The 19,075-nt window shown below is 36.1% G+C and overlaps 4 protein-coding genes across 4 annotated transcripts; 3 read left to right on the forward strand and 1 right to left on the reverse strand.

Moving 5' to 3' along the window:
- The first annotated feature begins 5,664 nt into the window (after positions 1-5,664).
- On the forward strand, positions 5,665-6,093 carry LOC110722018. The gene has a single exon (XM_021901239.1). It carries the CDS (start codon positions 5,665-5,667, stop codon positions 6,091-6,093), a length of 429 nt encoding a protein of 142 aa, XP_021756931.1.
- Positions 6,094-10,026: 3,933 nt separating this feature from the next.
- LOC110722019 (zinc finger MYM-type protein 1-like) lies at positions 10,027-12,397 on the reverse strand. Its single transcript, XM_021901240.1, has 3 exons — positions 12,221-12,397; positions 10,328-11,972; positions 10,027-10,283 (listed from the first exon to the last, which is right to left on the reverse strand). Exons 1-3 carry the CDS (start codon positions 12,395-12,397, stop codon positions 10,027-10,029), a joined length of 2,079 nt encoding a protein of 692 aa, XP_021756932.1.
- A 1,582-nt stretch (positions 12,398-13,979) lies between these two features.
- Positions 13,980-14,903, forward strand: LOC110722020 (zinc finger MYM-type protein 1-like). The gene has a single exon (XM_021901242.1). The coding sequence runs from the start codon at positions 13,980-13,982 to the stop codon at positions 14,901-14,903; it is 924 nt and encodes a 307-aa protein (XP_021756934.1).
- A 105-nt stretch (positions 14,904-15,008) lies between these two features.
- LOC110722021 (zinc finger MYM-type protein 1-like) lies at positions 15,009-16,345 on the forward strand. Its single transcript, XM_021901243.1, has 2 exons — positions 15,009-16,047; positions 16,092-16,345. Exons 1-2 carry the CDS (start codon positions 15,009-15,011, stop codon positions 16,343-16,345), a joined length of 1,293 nt encoding a protein of 430 aa, XP_021756935.1.
- The last annotated feature ends 2,730 nt before the right edge of the window (positions 16,346-19,075 follow it).

Genomic DNA, 19,075 nt, shown 5'->3' on the forward strand with positions numbered 1-19,075 from the left:
CTCCCAACTGGGAAGGACCCTACCGAATCTGTGAAGAGGTCAGGGACGGTACCTACCGTCTGGGAACACCAGACGGACAACCGTTGCCTCGAACTTGGAATCTAGATAATCTTAAGAAATATTTCTTTTGAATGATGTAAATAGTCAAGGGATACTTAATAAAAGTTTGCATACTTAATATTCAATTTTGTACTAAGAGGGGCACGCCTACTAACAAACGGTCGGCTACTCTCCATAGTTTTTATTCTTACTTAAGAGGGGCATGCCGTCTGTACCTTTACAGTCGGCTACTCTCCATTGAGTATTTTACTCTATCTTCAGAGGGGCATGCCGCCTGTACCTTTACAGTCGGCTACTCTCCATTGAATATTTTACTCTATCACCATAGGGGCATGCCGTCTGGACATATAGTCGGCTACTCTCCATAGAAGAGGGCCGACTGGTTCCAAACACACAGCCACCCCCCTTATACTTAACTAAAAATGATCAGGGCCTGGCCGACCCTGTGCCTAAACAGGCGGCTACCCTCCTTTTACTTAGCACCTACGTTCACCAAGAACTACCAAGGCCACAGGCCGAATGATCAGACCAGGCGCCAAGCCAACTGATCCAATCTTCAAAACTAATACGACCTGTCCCAACATCATAGCAGGCGTCCGGCGGCATCCCTCCGGATGAAATTCGTCGCAGAGAGCAGCTCCCTTTTGGGTGGAACATTGCTCTATAAACTAATTACACGGCACCTATACGACTGACCCCAAGGGCAACCACGTAGCCGTTTTTGAGACAAGGATAACTCTATCACTAACCAAACTAGTGGTAGCAGTTGGCATCTGAGTCATATGACCGCCTGTATTACTTGGGATAAATGCAGGGGGTACCTCTTGAGTTAATAGCCAACAAACATTGGCGAATCAAAAGGTTCAGCCGGCCTCCGCCGCCTGGTACCTTTACTACTCAAGCAGGAGTGACGACGACTGAGTAACACCAAAGTTAACTCATAGTCACTCTCTCAAACTTAGTATGGAGCCTAAAAGGTATGAGTCGTCCGCCTGTTTTTAGCAAACAGGGGCTCTCAACCACTACTCCTGCTAAGTTAACAACCTATGAGTTAAAAAGCCAACAAACATTGGCGAATAAAGGGGGACAACCGGTACCCACCGCTTGATACCTCTACTACTCAGTTACTTGGCGACTAGGTAACAATCATGTTTACTTGGTCACTCCCTAAAAATTTTAGTTTGAAACTAAAAAGGTGTTCATACAGTCGGCCTAGACGGTCTAAAGTCTCTAGCCTAAAAGCATGACAAGTAGGAAACAATTTCCTTGGTTAATTTTACAAATGACAGGACCGCCTGCCTAAAGGGGATCCAGTCTTTAAAATGGTTCGAATACCGATTGGATAAATGGCCGACTGATCGTCTAGCCTGGAAACAGACAACCAGTCGTCCAGGGGCATAGGCGGCGTGACTAACTATCCGTACCTGTCTACAACTATCGGCCATGTAAAACAGTCGGTATAGTGTACAATTGGATATCAGAATAATTCAATACTTGAACAAATTTTAAGCAAAACAAAAAAATTCATTAAAAAGAAGCCGGTCATTAAAGACCGGCAAAATATTCAGAGCCCCGGCCCCCTGGCCGGGTAAATACAAACAAACAGCACGCAGGCCGTGGAAAGAAGACATAAAGCTTAAGAAGGGGGCAGATCTTCAATATTAGCAGCTGCCGCCTGGTCAGCACTCTTCCTGCTGGACTCGGCTTCAGCTGCATCCTTCTTTGATGCATTACCCCCAAGCGGCACAAGCGCCACTACCGGCTGCTCCTCCTCCTCCAACGCCTCTTCCTTAGCAGCCGCCAGGATCTCTTGATTATATCTATCAGAACACTGGCGGTACGTTTTTTCCCATGAGGCAAAGTCGGCATTGGGGAAGAGGCGACCCCAAGTCATGCGCTGGATTTGAGCAGAGTCTTCCATCATCTCCCGGACCAGCTCTTTCTTTTCTTGCTCGGCCTTTTCCGAGAGCTCCTTAGTAAGACTCTTCTCCTGGGTCACCAGGCGTACCTTTACGCTCGCCAAGGATTTCTCCAAGGTTTCGTATGAGGACATCTTTTGGCGAAGAGGTCTCAGCTCGGCCTTGAGGTTGTTGATGGTCGCCTCCAGCTCGCTATTCCTCTTCTGGGCCGCCTCTAACTGAGCCCGGATAGCGGCGGTAGCCTGCGCATGATAATAAAGAATATCAATGGTCAGAACTTCATTTTGGGAAATTTGAAACATTGCCTTATCACAGTCAGAGGGGGCCATAGCTTTTGCAGCCTTTACCTCTTTGTTCTTCCGGTCAAGCGGCTTGCGAAGGCCGTTCACTCGGAGCAGGGCCTAAGTAAAAAGGGGAACAGGCGTCAGTTTTTAAACAAAAAAGAAAACAGGCGTCCTGGAATTCAAATACTCAAAAATATGCTAAGTATACCTCAGCAAGGACCCCTGCAATCCCGTCTAGGTCAAGGGTGCCGACACCCCTGACCGCCTCCCTTTCAGCTGGAGGAATGGCCTTGATCATAGACTTGGCCACCTCGACCAAGTCAGGCTCCTGAGGGCCGGCTGCATCAAGCATAAACAAACGGATTAGACCTAGTAAAGAAGGGAGCAAGTCTAACATTTACAAGGATAATTTCATACTTCTAGGTGGCCCAGCTGGAGTTTTAGAAGAAGTGGCCGGCTGCTTCTCAGCCGCCACATGTTTCCTGGCAGAACCAAGAGAGCTCGCAACAGTCGTCCTCCGGGCCATGGGGTCCGGCTGTTGGGAAGAAGAAGCTCTTGAAGCGCCCGTCTAAAAAAGAAGAAAAGAGTCAGTATATGCATAAACACAACTCCAAAGAGAGGGTGAAAGGTTCGAAGCCCACCAAGGGTGCCCCCTTGTTGGGGGAGTCGGTTGAAGACTGTTGCATGATGGAGGCCCGCAACATGGCCGCCGCAGTCTTGGAGGCGGTAATTTTTCTCATGGCGTCCGCTGCAAAAACAAATAGCAAAGTTAATAAAAGTCATAACACGAAATGCATGGAACAACAGAGTATTCGACAGGCCGGATACCTCTTGAGCACCGGCTGCTGAGGCCACAGGCGGCCAAAAAGTACTCGTCGTAGAGCCATTTGAAGCTCGGGACGCAGTGCAGGGGTACTTGCTCTCGTACCCCTGAAGTAGAGTTCACCTTCGACTCTACTTTGAAGAGTCCTTTATCTAGGATCTCTTTTTTAGCCTTGAGGGGAACAGGCGGCATGTTGCGGCCGCCTGCAAGAAGGGGCGGATTCCTGTTCCACCTGTTGAAGCGCTTGTTCAGCTCTGTGTCTGAACTCTCAATAATAAGGAAGGTGATCCGCCAGTCCTTCCATTTGTTTGCTTTACCTCTCGTCATGAGGTAGCCCCTGTGGCTCGTCAATTGATACCAGCCGGTACCGCCTGCCTTAGGGGTCCGGCTGGGGTAGTTCATGTGGGCGAAAGCCTCGAAGTTCGGCTCCACCCTGTGCAGTTCACACCCGGCCACATAGCCAAGTACGTTGACCCAGGAGTTCGGGGATAACTGCCATAACCCCAACTCATACCCATCCAAGATCCGCTGAACAGCCGGATGTAGTGGGAAGCGCAGCCCAGCCTTGATGGCCGCCTCGTAGCAGCCAAAGCAGGCGCCATCATAACTGGTACCAGCCGGCCAGACGACTGTGTCTTCTGGATCCGGCACGAACACTAAAAAGCCGGGGCCCATTGTGTAGTTTGCGATAAAGCTCTCCACTTTCTCTTGCATGGCTGTGATCCGGCCCCGAGGTACCGTGCAGTAGTAGGGGGTACTTTTCTCTCGGTAAGAGGCGGATGGCTCCGCCCAATCGTCCCCCTTCTCTACTGCGTGAGAAAGCCTCGCCTCTTGTAGGCGACTGTTTTTCTCTTCTGTGTCCAGAGAAGCATGGCCAGAAGAGCTAGACTCGGAATCGTCCTCTGACGAGTCCGAAGAGGACGACTCCTCCCCTCTCCCAGAGGGGCCCGCCTCCTCTCCTTTAAAAGGAGCAGGAGAGAATGTAGAATTGTCAACTGTAAAATGGGAAGGGGTCACTTTGACTCCTTCCTCAGAACTGCCGGCTTTCAAGCCGCTTTGTTTCACTTCCACATCTAGCGCCTGGTCAGATGTTTCACTAATCGGCACCCTGTGGGAGGAGCCGTCTGAGTTTGAGATCCTGGTAGTCTTTTTTGTTCTGGCCATCATGCTCTACATAGACACAGATACAGTCGGACTTTGTATAAAGGGCAAAGATGGGTCCAGAAAAGGGCAGGCGGCACTCCTAGTCCTAGATTCAGCCGTCCCCGGTGAACGGCTGATCACTAACCTAGGTCGTGTCGTGTGCTTCCGTGGTGCCATTTCAAAAAAAGAATAAAGTAAAGAGAAAATTAAGAGTAAGAGAACCGACGGTTACCTGAACGAGTGATGATTGATGAAGTTCTGAAAATCCTTTGCAGTCGGCTTGTCAGAGCAGGCGGTAGGCAGAAAGGGTCCAAAATGTCAGAGCAAGTTCAGGGGTCCGAATGTTCTCTCACAAAGTTTTCAAGTGTGAAAATGACCGAAGTCAACAATCCTTTATATAGGCGAAGTGAGAAGGCGAAGGATCACTTCCAGAATTCAAAATTTTGGCGGGAGAATCTCTCGGCCTCTCGCCGAGTGACACCTGTAGCAGGCCGTCGCCTGTTACAGGGTGATACCTGTCACAGGTAACACGCGACCAGTCACGTGCCACCTGCAAATGATTAGGGGATTTTTCCCCACCAATCATCATCTGACAAGTGGACCAATCAGGTTCCGCCATGTGTCCGTCACATGGGCCAATAGGAGCCTGCCACGTGTCAAGCAATGATCCGTCCACTATGGACCAATTACGACACGACACGTGTCCTTCCTATGACACCTGGGATAACCGGTCACCAAGGCCCAACTTCCGAGGGAAGCCCAATCAGCCCAAGGTTAACCTAAACCTTGATTGACACGTTTCCCGAGGTTATAAATACCTCCCTTAATCCTCATTAAGAAAAAAGGCAGATTACACACATTAAACTCTCTCACCTAAAGAGACCCAATCACTTTAATTTCCGCATTAATTACTCCTTAATCAAGTACTAACTTGACCGTTGGAGGCAGATCTCCAATCATCCGGAGCATCCGTTTGTTTTGCAGGTACAGGCGTCCGGTTCCAGTCTCGGAATTGTAACTCTCCCGCAGGACATCAGAAAACCCCGAAACAATAGGTATTTTAAAATTTAAAATTTTTGATTACGTTATATATGATAACAAATTAGACTTTGTCAATAAAATATTTTGCCAAAATTTTAGCCAATGTACAATATTTGGTAACCATATTTAACTTTGAATTATTAGCTTATACATCTATAAATAAGTTTTTTAACCTTAAGAATACAACCAGTATATTGTTTCAAAAAAAACATAATCTACAAATACTTTCATATCTACGATTAATTCCTCGTAAAAAATTTGAATGGATGATACGGATAATCCATTTAGTAAACATTTTGGTTTGGAAAATTCATCAAATAGTGGAAATTTCACCTGCAAAAATTCCTACCCTCAAACACACTACCACCCTGGCTACTATTATCCCAATACTACAATGCCTAATTTGCAAGACAACATGTCAAGCTACCATCCTCGGCACCCGAAGAGGCTTTTGTTTAAAGAAAAGCAAGAGAGTGCAAGGAAAGATGTTGAGAGGGCATTTGGGGTACTCCAATCTCGTTTTGCTATAGTTCGTGGGCCTGCACGTTGTTGGCATAAACGCAATATCCACGATATTATGGATGCGTGTATTATATTACATAATATGATTGTTGAAGACGAGCGTCACACTTATAACAAAAACTTTCCTAACGATGAATTTTCACCAAGTGTTGTTGATGATGTGCATCAAGGACATGAAGAGAATTTTGAGTCATATCTTGAAAGAGATGCAACAATCCGAGATAGACAAATGCATCACCAGCTAAAGGCTGATTTAGTTGAGCATATTTGGTCACGTTTTGGTAGCTATAACTTGAATTGATCTTAAGTTGCTAAGTTGTTTTTTTGTTTTTTTTTGTTTAAGGAATGTTGTTTTGTTAATTAGTTTTATTTAGTTGTATTGTCAAATGTTGATAATAAAATATGCAAATAAATTTAGGGAGAAAAGTTATCAATAATTTTTTTTTATTTTTTTTTATTTTTTATTAAATACTTCGTACAAGCTCAAATAATTAAATCGCAAGCAAGTCGTCTTATAATACAAGTACAAAACAACTTATATGAAATTATATAAATTATTGCATATAAATTTTAATATTGATAGCAGGCACAACTTATAAAATTATATTATAAATTAGAATTTTTTTGGTAAAAGTAAGTAAAATAGCAATGAAATTTTCAGCTCATATAGTGTAGTAAATAAAGTATTACATGCAAGCTACAAAATTATATAGCCAACCATTGGAGTACTTTGTAGCTTGAAATAATGATGTGGCAAATCAAGCAACAACTTCTTGTAGCTTGCCATTGGAGGACTTTGTAGCTTAAATAGGTTATAGCCTTAAAAATTAACATGACAAAGCAAGCTACAAGCCTTTGTAGCTTACCATTGGAGATGCTCTGATTTCATCTACCCTAAAAACTCAAAAGAGTATTACCAAACCCTTAATTTCTAGTCACAAATCAAATTTACTTAAATCAAAATCCTTCAAAGAAGTGACCGCAAAGAGTACATCGATGCACTTGATCAAGGCTTCCGGTAATTCATTGCTGCCGCGTAATGGGATCGTCACAAAGGCTGTCGGACGTAAAGCTGTCGTCTCTAAGGCAGTTGCTGTGCATAGTGTTCCAACACTCCCTCCAAGTGTTCTTGAAAAGAGAAGATATAGTAGAGATTACTCTTTCTTACTTGAAGCGAATTGAAGAAAATCATCAAGAATTGAGACGATATATATGTGTTATTAATTAATTAGTTAGTTTTGGAATATAAATTATATATATCCAAATTGAATCTTTACGTTCTACTGTACTAGTATTGTTCTGTTTATTTTCAAGAGCTTTCTAAATTGATGCCTTGTTTTTCTAAGAATTTTCTGTACCATACAATTATTTTGACAAAAGGGCTAATGTGTGTGTATATATATATATATATATATATATATATATATATATATATATATATATATATGATTATTAATTGATCTATTAGCAATCCTACCAAGAATATTGTTCTCTAATAGTCTAATGTTTGCCTCGTAATTATATATGACAATTAGTTTGTAGTTTTGTACTAATGCTGCTTTTATACATATTTTTGTAGTTTTGTCAAAAACTACATACTAAAAGAGGGATACCAGTTAATTTCCCAGATAAACAAATTTATCTGGGGGAATAGTTATCTTTTAAAGTACCAGTGGAGGGGTATATGTGTTTTTTCATGTACTAGTTGAGGGGTACATGTGTAATTTTCTCACCAAACAGTAAAAGCAAAAAAGCAAACACTAATTGGACAGCTCACCAAAAGTACTGAATAAATGACACTGCTTTTTCAATATATTTACAAAAATGCCATCAAATTATCAAAAATTCGTTTATCTATCAGATTAACTTATATTTTTCCCATATTAAAAGCCATTTTTTGTGAGAAATTACCTATTAAAATGAAAATGTTGTAAAAGACTACAATTTCACCGGATTGGCACTCTTGACTATATTTCCGGCGTTGACCACCTACTTGCCAATCACGTGGACTTTTAAAACCTTTATTTTTCCATGCCCCACCAACAATGCCACCTATCATGTGACCGGCCGAACATGGTCAACGCCGGATAAATTAGTCAAAGACGAAAATTCGACTAATAATAACTTTTTTACAACATTATTTGCTTTAATAGGTAGTTTTTTTACAACATTTTAATTTTCAAAAACTTTTGTATACACCCGTTTTACACTAATTTTACTGTACATCGAGCAGTATAAGGGTAACTTTTATCTAATTTTAGGGTAACTTTTTGCCTTTTTTTGGGTAACTTTTAACATAATACAATTTTTATATAAATAGACAATAAGAAAAGTTTAATAATGGTAATTTAATTACATTTAATCACAAATAATTGATTTTTAGTCATTTCAAATGTGATTCTTTACTAATAATTTTTATTTGTATTGGATTACTTTTATGCATATTAGGGTAACTTTTATTTATTTTAGGGGTAACTTTTGATCAATCTAGTCTATCTTTATAGTGGATGTGCAATAATTATTGTACACCCGATTTTTTTAAAAGTTTGTGTTTAATTTTATTAGGTTGATTCATACAACATTTTTTTTATAAGGTGGTTTCTCACAAAAAATGCTTTTAAAAGGTAGTTTCTCACAAAAAATCCTTCTTTAAATACTCTCTCCGTTTTTAAATACTTGCTTTACTTTCCTTTTTCGGCCGTTTATAAATACTTGCTTCATTTTCTTATTTGGAAAGCTTTTACAATATTTAATTAATTTCTCTCACTTAATGGAATCCATATATATTCTCTCTCTTCCAATTCTCTCCACTACTTTTGCCTTTTATAATTTTTTATTCTTCCACCAACCCCACTACCTCCATATTTTATTACTTTCTCCAATTTCTCCTAAAACTCCGCGCAAAAATGGAACAAATATTTAAAAACGGATGGAGTACTATTCTTACTATTAAATTCTATCTGTGTTAATACATCATACTTCCTCCGTTCTATTAATATTGCAACAATGGACTTTTTACTCTATTCATCACTCTTGTTTGACCATATAATACGAGTTATACGTTAAGTGAAATATAGTCAAGTGAGATCTTGTTGGATTTGTTTCATAAAATACTTTCACAATATCAACTTTTTATATTTTTTCTCTTACACAATTATAGATATTTAGCATATAAAATGTGTTTTGGGATGCGTAATTTCCTCTTTGTTACAATATTAACAGAACGGAGGAAGTATATCTCTAAGAATATTATTGAAATATAACATGTATGAAAAATTAGGCTTTACTTGAAATGACGAAGTTGGCCTAATATAATAGAGACTGCAATTGACACGACTTTAATGACTTATATAATGACCTAATTGTATCATTTGAACTTATAAAAGACCACCCAAAACAATAATAATTTTGTAACAACGTCAAAATTGAGGTAATTAGCAAAGTTTCTTTGTTGGTATGTAGTTGATGAGATTTTATTATAATTTCCTTGTTGGTATTATTTTTATCCCTTAACTGCTTAACATACAATAATATACATAATTCCAAAATCAAATGATACTCACCATGTGCTTTAACCTATGTATATATGCAACTATTAATCAACCAAACTCTACTAGCTCCATTCTTTTATCAACTCTAAATCAATAAAATCTTTTTTTTTTTTTAATTTTAAAAAATATCAAACTACAATAATTTAAATTATTTATCATCCTAAAAAGGTACGCAAAAGATAAATGAGACTTTATTTAAAAACTTTAAAACAGAAAATATAATAAGTGACATGCATGAATCATGATGGACCATTAGGAATACATTCTTAGTGTTACAAACAAAGTACCCCTTCGTTTTTTTTAGCTACACTTGTTATTTTCGTCAGTTATTTTAGAGCTACATTCTCTTTTGGAAAACCCTTGTAGTTTAATATTATATCTTCACCCACTAATGTTACACAATTTCTCTTAATTTAATACTCAATCTTCCAATAGTCCCCACTCAATCTCACACCAATTACTAAATAATTGACACGACATATTTTGTAGACTAACTTCTTTGTTAAGTATAGACCTCAGACAGTGGCGGATCCAGAAATCATAAGCAGCGGGGTCACTATAAAAATAATCTACTATTCAAGCAAATTTTATAACTATTAAAAATTAAAAATTCCACAAAAAAAATTATAAGTCATATAAAATCCTTGAAAAACAGTCATGTAAAGTACAGTACATAAATAATTCTAAGGTAGTTGCCCTCGACGAGGTTTCATATTTTGAAAGTGGTACATAACAGTTTCATTGGAAATAGTCTCACAAATATCCCTTTCAATGTATGCCACCAAACAATCATTCAAAAAGTGATCACCCATCTTATTACGCAATTCGGACTTCACATATTTCATGGCAGAAAAGGCTCTTTCCACACTTGCAGTCGCAACTGGTAAAAGCAATGCTAGCTTTATGAGAATATTTACCGATGGATATATCACATATTTCCCTGTTTCAACCATCACTTTACAAAGATCACCAATTCAACAAGACCTTGAAACTCATCACGTTGTCGCACATCAATGATAAAGTTTCTCAACTCAGAAGAAATTCCCCTAATATCATTTGAATCAAAATCATAGGGATATAGTTCTGCCATTCTTACCAATTTCACCACATCAAAATTATGGAATGAGTTCTTAGGACACAAGCAAGCCACACAACGGAGCAACTCCGTATTGATTTCATTGAAACGATTGTTAAGCTCTTGAAGTTGTAAATCAATAGTAGCATAAAACACCTCTACACGATAGTGATGTTCATAAGTGATTTTTGGAGCATTTCTCTTTGGTCTTCCTGGAGTCATATAAAAATCATTCATGTTAGGAACATCAATATCATGACCATAACAAAACTGATTTACCTTTTCTAACAAATCCTCAAACTCATCATCTCTCATCAATTGGTGGCGTTGCTTGGATGCTCCGACCAAATCCATTGCATTGATAATATCTTGATCCTCCGTTTGCAATGCTAATGATAACTCATTTGTGATACCCAAAATATCAAACATGAGGTGCAGTATGAATGCAAAATCAAATGAGTGTAATGAAACCATAAGACCACGTGCATTCTTTCTATGTCCCGAAAAAGAAGCATCACTATAAATGAAATCCAATACATCAATCACATATGGGTACAACTCAATCAAATTCAACAATGATTTATAATGAGATCCCCACCTTGTTTCCCCCAGTCTTTTTAGACCAAGTTCTTGGTTTAACCCCTTTCCAGTTTCAATCTCACCATTATTTATTTGCTCTGCAACTCTCATGGCACGTTTTTCTCGAAGAATATCTTGTTTCTTACAAGAAGATCCAACAACATTGAGTATATCAGAAACGACATCAAAGAACCAAATTACATCAACATGATTCTTAGAAGTTCCTACAAGTGTTAATTGTAACTGATGGGAAAAACAATGAACATAATAAGCTGACCTATTTTCATTCAAAACCAATGTTTTAAGTCCACCAAATTCACCACGCATATTACTTGCCCCATCATAATCTTGTCCTCGTACACTTGTCATACTTAACCCATTTTCCAACAATAAAGATTCAATGGCAGATTTGAGAGATATGGCACAAGTATTAGGAACATGCATAAGTCCAAGAAAGCGTTCCACAACCAAACCCGACTTATTAACAAAACGCAACACAACAACCAATTGCTCTTTGACAGAAACATCACTAGATTCATCAACTAGTATGCCAAACAAATCACCTCCAAGTTCTTCAATAATAGCTTTAGTTGTTTCCTTAGCACATGCATGCACAATATCTTTTTGAATACTAGGAGCAGTCATTTGTAGATTTTTGGGAGCATTGTTTAACACAACTTTATCAATTTCACCATTCAAAACAGCAGCAACTTTTACAAGTTCAATGAAATTTCCCCGATTACTTGACTCATCAGATTCATCATGACCACGAAATGCCAATCCCATCCGCAACAAATATCTAACACATACAATAGATGTATTTAAACGAGTCTTATAATCATTTTTCATTTGAGGTGTTTGCAATGGATTGAATATTGTTTCAATGGAAGCATGGACATTTTTCAGATTTAAATATTTTTCAACAGCTTTACTGTGTGAGCTTTCAATATCACCAACATGAAAATCTAACCTATCCTTTTTATTCCAATATGAAAATCCATCAACAACAAAAGCATCACCCCCACCTTTATACCCCTCAGGTTTGAACAAGTAGCAAGGCAAACAAAACAATGCATCTTTTTTAATGCTATATTCTAACCAATTGCTATAATCATCATACCAACTAGAGTTAAATCTTCTCCACTTATTGCCAATCAATTTTTGGGGAAAGATATGAGTGCGAGGTTGGATAGGACCGGTGGTATTAAGTTTTTTTTTCTTACCGCCTCTTGGAATTTAGAAGGATAGTCTGAAATTCGTGTTCTTTCTGCCGGATCAATTGGAAGATTTTCTAAATCAACTTGCTCATCACAATTAGGAACGGGTTTAGACGATTTTGGGGTACTCCCACTTGTACCTTCATCCGCTCTATCCTTTTTCCTTATTATAAATTTGTCCATAACTGAAAAAAATATGAAATATGCATATATTAATTAGAGTCTAGACAATAACAGTAAAAAAAAATCTTGTCACTTTCGAACATTCTAGAAGGTATATTAACATGTTGTATAGGTTAATACTTAAAAGGTATAAATCTAATCTAACTATTAACAAATATTAATAATTTGATACTTAAATAATTCATATAAACTAAAATTAAAATTAAAGAACATAAAAAATTAAAAACCAAAAAAAAATTATAATAATTTACCGTCAGACTCAAATGCAGGTCGCAGCCGCACAGCCAAAGCGTGAATATTGTCTATTGATTGTATTCTTCTTGGATGATTGGATTAAAAAAAATAGGTTTTGCTTTTGAAGGTTTGACTTTTGATTGTTGGGTGAATTTAAAAAGTGTAGTTTTATACTAATATTAACAAGAAAGAGAGTAAAGAAGTGGAAGAACAAAGAAACAAACTGTAGAAAAAGTCTACATTCACTTACAAAAATAATAAAGAAAAATAAAAATAAAATAGGATAGTCATAATAGGAAGTCTTGGAAACGTAAATTAGGGATATAAATTTTATCTTTATTTTTTTTACCTTTTTTTTCTAAGAATATGAAAAGTCTCTTAAAAGTGGTCAAATAGGGGTCACTTTTTAGCTATAAGTGGGGTCATCTTTGTATATATAATATTTTTTTTCTGTACTAGCTTTTTAATTTATAGAAATTTTTTTCACCAAGTGGGTTCCAGTGCCCCCCCTTATTTCCACATACATCCGCCACTGTACTTGGTATAGTTGGTAAGAGATTTACTGTACTTGGTATAGTGGAAGGCTGGCGGATGTATGTGGAAATAAGGGGGGGCACTGGAACACACTTGGTGAAAAAAATTTCTATAAATAAAAAAGCTAGTACAGAAAAAAAATATTATATATACAAAGATGACCCCACTTATAGCTAAAAAGTGACCCCTATTTGACCACTTTTAAGAGACTTTCCATATTCTTAGAAAAAATAAGGTAAAAAAAAATAAAGATAATTTTTATATCCCTAATTTACGTTTCCAAGCTTCCTATTATGACTATCCTATTTTATTTTTATTTTTCTTTATTATTTTTGTAAGTGAATGTAGACATTTTCTACAGTTTGTTTCTTTGTTCTTCCACTTCTTTACTCTCTTTCTTGTTAATATCATTATAAAACTACACTTTTTAAATTCACCCAACAATCAAAAGTCAAACCTTCAAAAGCAAAACCTATTTTTTTTAATCCAATCATCCAAGAAGAATACAATCAATGGACAATATTCACGCATTGGCTGTGCGGCTGCGACCTGCATTTGAGTCTGACGGTAAATTATTATTATTTTTTTTTGGTTTTTAATTTTTTATGTTCTTTAATTTTAATTTTAGTTTATATGAATTATTTAAGTATCAAATTATTAATTTAATAGTTAGATTAGATTTATACCTTTTAAGTATTAACCTATACAACATGTTAATATACCTTCTTGAATGTTCGAAAGTGACAAGATTTTTTTTTACTGTTATTGTCTAGACTCTAATTAATATATGTATATTTCATATTTTTTTTCAGTTATGGACAAATTTGTAATAAGGAAACAGGCTAGAGCGGATGAAGGTACAAGTGGGAGTACCCCCAAATCGTCTAAACCCGTTCTTAATTGTGATGAGCAAGTTGATTTAGAAAATCTTCCAATTGATCCGGCAGAAAGAACACGAATTTTAGACTATCCTTCTAAATTCCAAGAGGCGGTAAGACAAAAATATATTACCATTGGTCCTATCCAACCTCGCACTCATATCTTTCCCCAAAAATTGATTGGCAATAAGTTGAGAAGATTTAACTCTAGTTGGTATGATGATTATAGCAATTGGTTAGAATATAACATTAAAAAAGATGCATTGTTTTGTTTGCCTTGCTACTTGTTCAAACCTGAGGGGTATAAAGGTGGGGGTGATGCTTTTGTTGTTGATGGATTTTCATCTTGGAATAAAAAGGATAGGTTAGATTTGAATGTTAGTGATATTGAAAGCTCACACAGTAAAGCTGTTGAAAAATATTTAAATCTGAAAAATGTCCATGCTTCCATTGAAACAACATTCAATCCATTGCAAACACCTCAAATTAAAAATGATTATAAGACTCGTTTAAATACATCTATTGTATGTGTTAGATATTTGTTGCGGATGGGATTGGCATTTCGTGGTCATGATGAATCTGATGAGTCAAGTAATCGGGGAAATTTCATTGAACTTGTAAAAGTTGCTGCTGTTTTGAATGGTGAAATTGATAAAGTTGTGTTAAAAAATGCTCCCAAAAATCTACAAATGACTGCTCCTAGTATTCAAAAAGATATTGTGCATGCATGTGCTAAAGAAACAACTAAAGCTATTATTGAAGAACTTGGAGGTGATTTGTTTGGCATACTAGTTGATGAATCTAGTGATGTTTCTGTCAAAGAGCAATTGGTTGTTGTGTTGCGTTTTGTTCATAAGTAGGGTTTGGTTGTGGAACTCTTTCTTGGACTTATGCATGTTCCTAATACTTGTGCCATATCTCTCAAATTTGCCATTGAATCTTTATTGTTGGAAAATGGGTTAAGTATGACAAGTGTACGAGGACAGGGTTATGATGGGGCAAGTAATATGCGTGGTGAATTTGGTGGACTTAAAACATTGGTTTTGAATGAAAATAGGTCAGCTTATTATGTTCATTGTTTTTCCCATCAGTTACAATTAACACTTGAAGGAACTTCTAAGAATCATGTTGATGTAATTTGGTTCTTTGATGTCGTTTCTGATATACTCAATGTTGTTGGATCTTCTTGTAAGAGGCAAGATATTCTTCGAGAAAAACGTGCCATGAGAGTTGCAGAGCAAATAAATAATGGTGAGATTGAAACTGGAAAGGGGTTAAACCAAGAACTTGGTCTAAAAAGACCGGGGGAAACAAGGTGGGGATCTCATTATAAATCATTGTTGAATTTGATTGAGTTGTACCCAGATGTGATTGATGTATTGGATTTCATTTATAGTGATGCTTCTTTTTCGGGACATAGAAAGAATGCACGTGGTCTTATGGTTTCATTACACTCATTTGATTTTGCATTCATACTGCACCTCATGTTTGATATTTTGGGTATCACAAATGAGTTATCATTAGCATTGCAAACGGAGGATCAAGATATTATCAATGCAATGGATTTGGTCGGAGCATCCAAGCAACGCCTCCAATTGATGAGAGATGATGAGTTTGAGGATTTGTTAGAAAAGGTAAATAAGTTTTGTTATGGTCATGATATTGATGTTCCTAACATGAATGATTTTTATATGACTCCAGGAAGACCAAAGAGAAATTCTCCAAAAATCACTTATGAACATCACTATCGTGTAGAGGTGTTTTATGCTACTATCGATTTACAACTTCAAGAGCTTAACAATCGTTTCAATGAAATCAATACGGAGTTGCTCCGTTGTGTGGCTTGCTTGTGTCCTAAGAACTCATTCCATAATTTTGATGTGGTGAAATTGGTAAGAATGGCAGAACTATATCCCTATGATTTTGATTCAAATGATATTAGGGGAATTTCTTCTGAGTTGAGAAACTTTATCATTGATGTGCGACAACGTGATGAGTTTCAAGGTCTTGTTGAATTGGTGATCTTTGTAAAGTGATGGTTGAAACAGGGAAATATGTGATATATCCATCGGTAAATATTCTCATAAAGCTAGCATTGCTTTTACCAGTTGCGACTGCAAGTGTGGAAAGAGCCTTTTCTGCCATGAAATATGTGAAGTCCGAATTGCGTAAGATGGGTGATCAATTTTTGAATTATTGTTTGGTGGCATACATTGAAAGGGATATTTGTGAGACTATTTCCAATGAAACTGTTATGTACCACTTTCAAAATATGAAACCTCGTCGAGGGAAACTACCTTAGAATTATTTATGTACTGTACTTTACGTGACTGTTTTTCAAGGATTTTATATGACTTATAATTTTTTTGTGGAATTTTTAATTTTTAATAGTTATAAAATTTGCTTGAATAGTAGATTATTTTTATAGTGACCCCGCTGCTTATGATTTCTGGATCCGCCACTGACCAAGTACTATTTGTTTACTTATATGCATATAATTTATAATATAAATGATCAAAATATTAGAGATGAAATTGGAAGTTTTGTCTCTAAATTAGGGACAAAATAAAAAATTCGTCTCTCTTTTAGAGACGAAATTCAAATCGTCTCTATTTGATGTCATTATAGCAACAAATAATAAGAAGAGTGTCTTCAAATAATTTTATACATGATAGCAAAAAGTGTCCTACGTATAAATTAACAACAAAATGTAACACAATTTGTTTCCATTGGCAACAAATAAAAAAAATATGTTATCATCTGGCAGCAATAGTTTAGACGACTTGTTTATGATGGCAACAATTCAGAAATTCATTGCTATTGTTTGTTTCTAAATCAATACAAATAAAATATTTGTTGCCATAGTTTGTTACTATATGGCAACAAGAGAAAAATACGATGCCATCTAGTAACAACTAGTAAGACAATTTGTTTTAAACAACAACAAATCAAAAACATGTTGCCATTAATTATTAAAAAAACTAAAGCATAAAATGTCGTTTTTAATTGGGCAATGAAAAAATTATATTCATTGCTATTTAGCAACGTTTTTAAAATCTGTTGACAAACTTAGATGCTAAAAAGCTTTTATTTTTGTAGTGGGAGCTGTAGGGGCAACAGTAATAGCGTGAGGTTGAGGCGGTGTTTTGGGCACAAGGGAACCTTCACCGACCTCTAGTACATACTCCAAATCATCGATAAAATCATGATCAACACCAACATGTTCATTAGACATACTCTCGGTACCAACATTAGTAGAAACCGAATCAACATCTTTCACAAACGGGAATTCATTCTCAAAGAATTTAACATCACGGGAATTCATTTTCAAAGAATTCATTCCAAATCATATAACTTTTTTTTTTTTTGAACTGGAAATCATATAACTTTATAAGTTTAATGTACATTGTATTATCTGGATTATGTAAGTATATGAAAAAGACATTTTACTGTATTTTAATGTAATAGTATTATTTGGATCTACAACTTTTTCTAAATTTGTCTTTTTGCTTGCTTTTTTCTTCCAAAATGTATTAATCGGTCGATCTTCTTCAAGAACTTCATTTTTTTCTCATTGCAACAACAAAATTACATCAAAATCGCAATTAATTCCCAATAAAATTAAATATTACAATTTTCAATCAAATTTATAAAAACAAACACTCAAACTCAAGATAAACAAGTATGAATGTCAAATAAACAAGTATGAATGTTAAATTTGGTCTTACCTTTCGTTTTTATTTGTCAAATAAACAAGTATGAATGTACATGAGCATCGAAATTTTGCTTGAGGTTTGAGGAATTTAAATGGGTTTGAAGTTTTGTTTGGATAGAGAAAATGAACTTTTGGTAAAAAAAAATTGAAATGATTTGTAATTAATGTATGGTAAAAAAAAATAATTACAGTACTATTTATCTATTTCATTATACAAAATTTCTTTTAAAAAAATATATATATGCAAAATTGTTGCACAAAAATCTGATGTAATTTATAAATGAATACTATGTTCTTTATGTATATGTCCATGTACATTATAAATGAACACTATATTCTTTTATATGCTCATGTACATTAGTATATACCTGCATGTTCATTCCGTCTTTTTGTATTTTGTAGCGGATGCACCATGCGGATTGCGGATCATGCACCCGCCTCCACGAACCAAGCTTTGCTTTTTTTATTATTATAGAAACCTTTTTTATATTTATAAAACAACTCTGTTTCTCTAATGATAGTGGTCCACAATAAATTAACGTGAACTTGGCCCATTTAAGAATTTGTATAGTTTTTATCTCTATTCATACCCTCCATTAAGTTTTCCCTTACTTCATTAATTATTTCCCTCATTCTTATTTTTTTGCTTCGACTTTATTATTACGGAGTACTCCATACTAATCTTATCTAGTACTTACTAAGACAATTACTAATGACAGTTGACTTATTGGACTTAAATCTATTTTTATAAAATCGGAAACTTTTTATCCTCTTAAAAATATCCTGTATATTTTTTTTTATTTTTTTAAGAAAAAAAATCCTTAATAATCATGTAGTACAGAGTAGAATTTTATTGGTTTAGTAATTTTTCTCTAACAACCGACTTTCCATAGAATTACGCGTATTCCAAATTTGTGTTATAAATAGGCCAATTAATTTGCGCTAGAATTTCATACACAATACTTCTTCAATCCTTCTTTGTTAAACCCTTGGTGTTCTTACCTACAGAAATTATAATGGCTAAACTCAGCACGCAAAATTCTTCACAGTATTATGAGTAAAATGGCATCGTTAAGTTGTGTTTCTCATCCTAAGAAATCAGAAAGCAGCATCAAGAAGAAGCAGATCAAAACCACTATGTCTTCAACACCGGCTTCTTCTAATAAAGGTGTCGCGGTTAATCAAGGTGTTGCAACGATAACTCCGGTGAATCACCAAGGCAGCGACAACTCGCCGTGTCTTCCCAATAATCTCCCTGCTCGAGTTGTTATGCCCTCGTATTGACACAAATTTAGTGCTCGGATATTGAGTAATGTT

Source organism: Chenopodium quinoa, unplaced genomic scaffold, assembly GCF_001683475.1.
Source record: "Chenopodium quinoa cultivar QQ74 unplaced genomic scaffold, ASM168347v1, whole genome shotgun sequence".
NCBI lineage: Eukaryota > Viridiplantae > Streptophyta > Magnoliopsida > Caryophyllales > Amaranthaceae > Chenopodium > Chenopodium quinoa.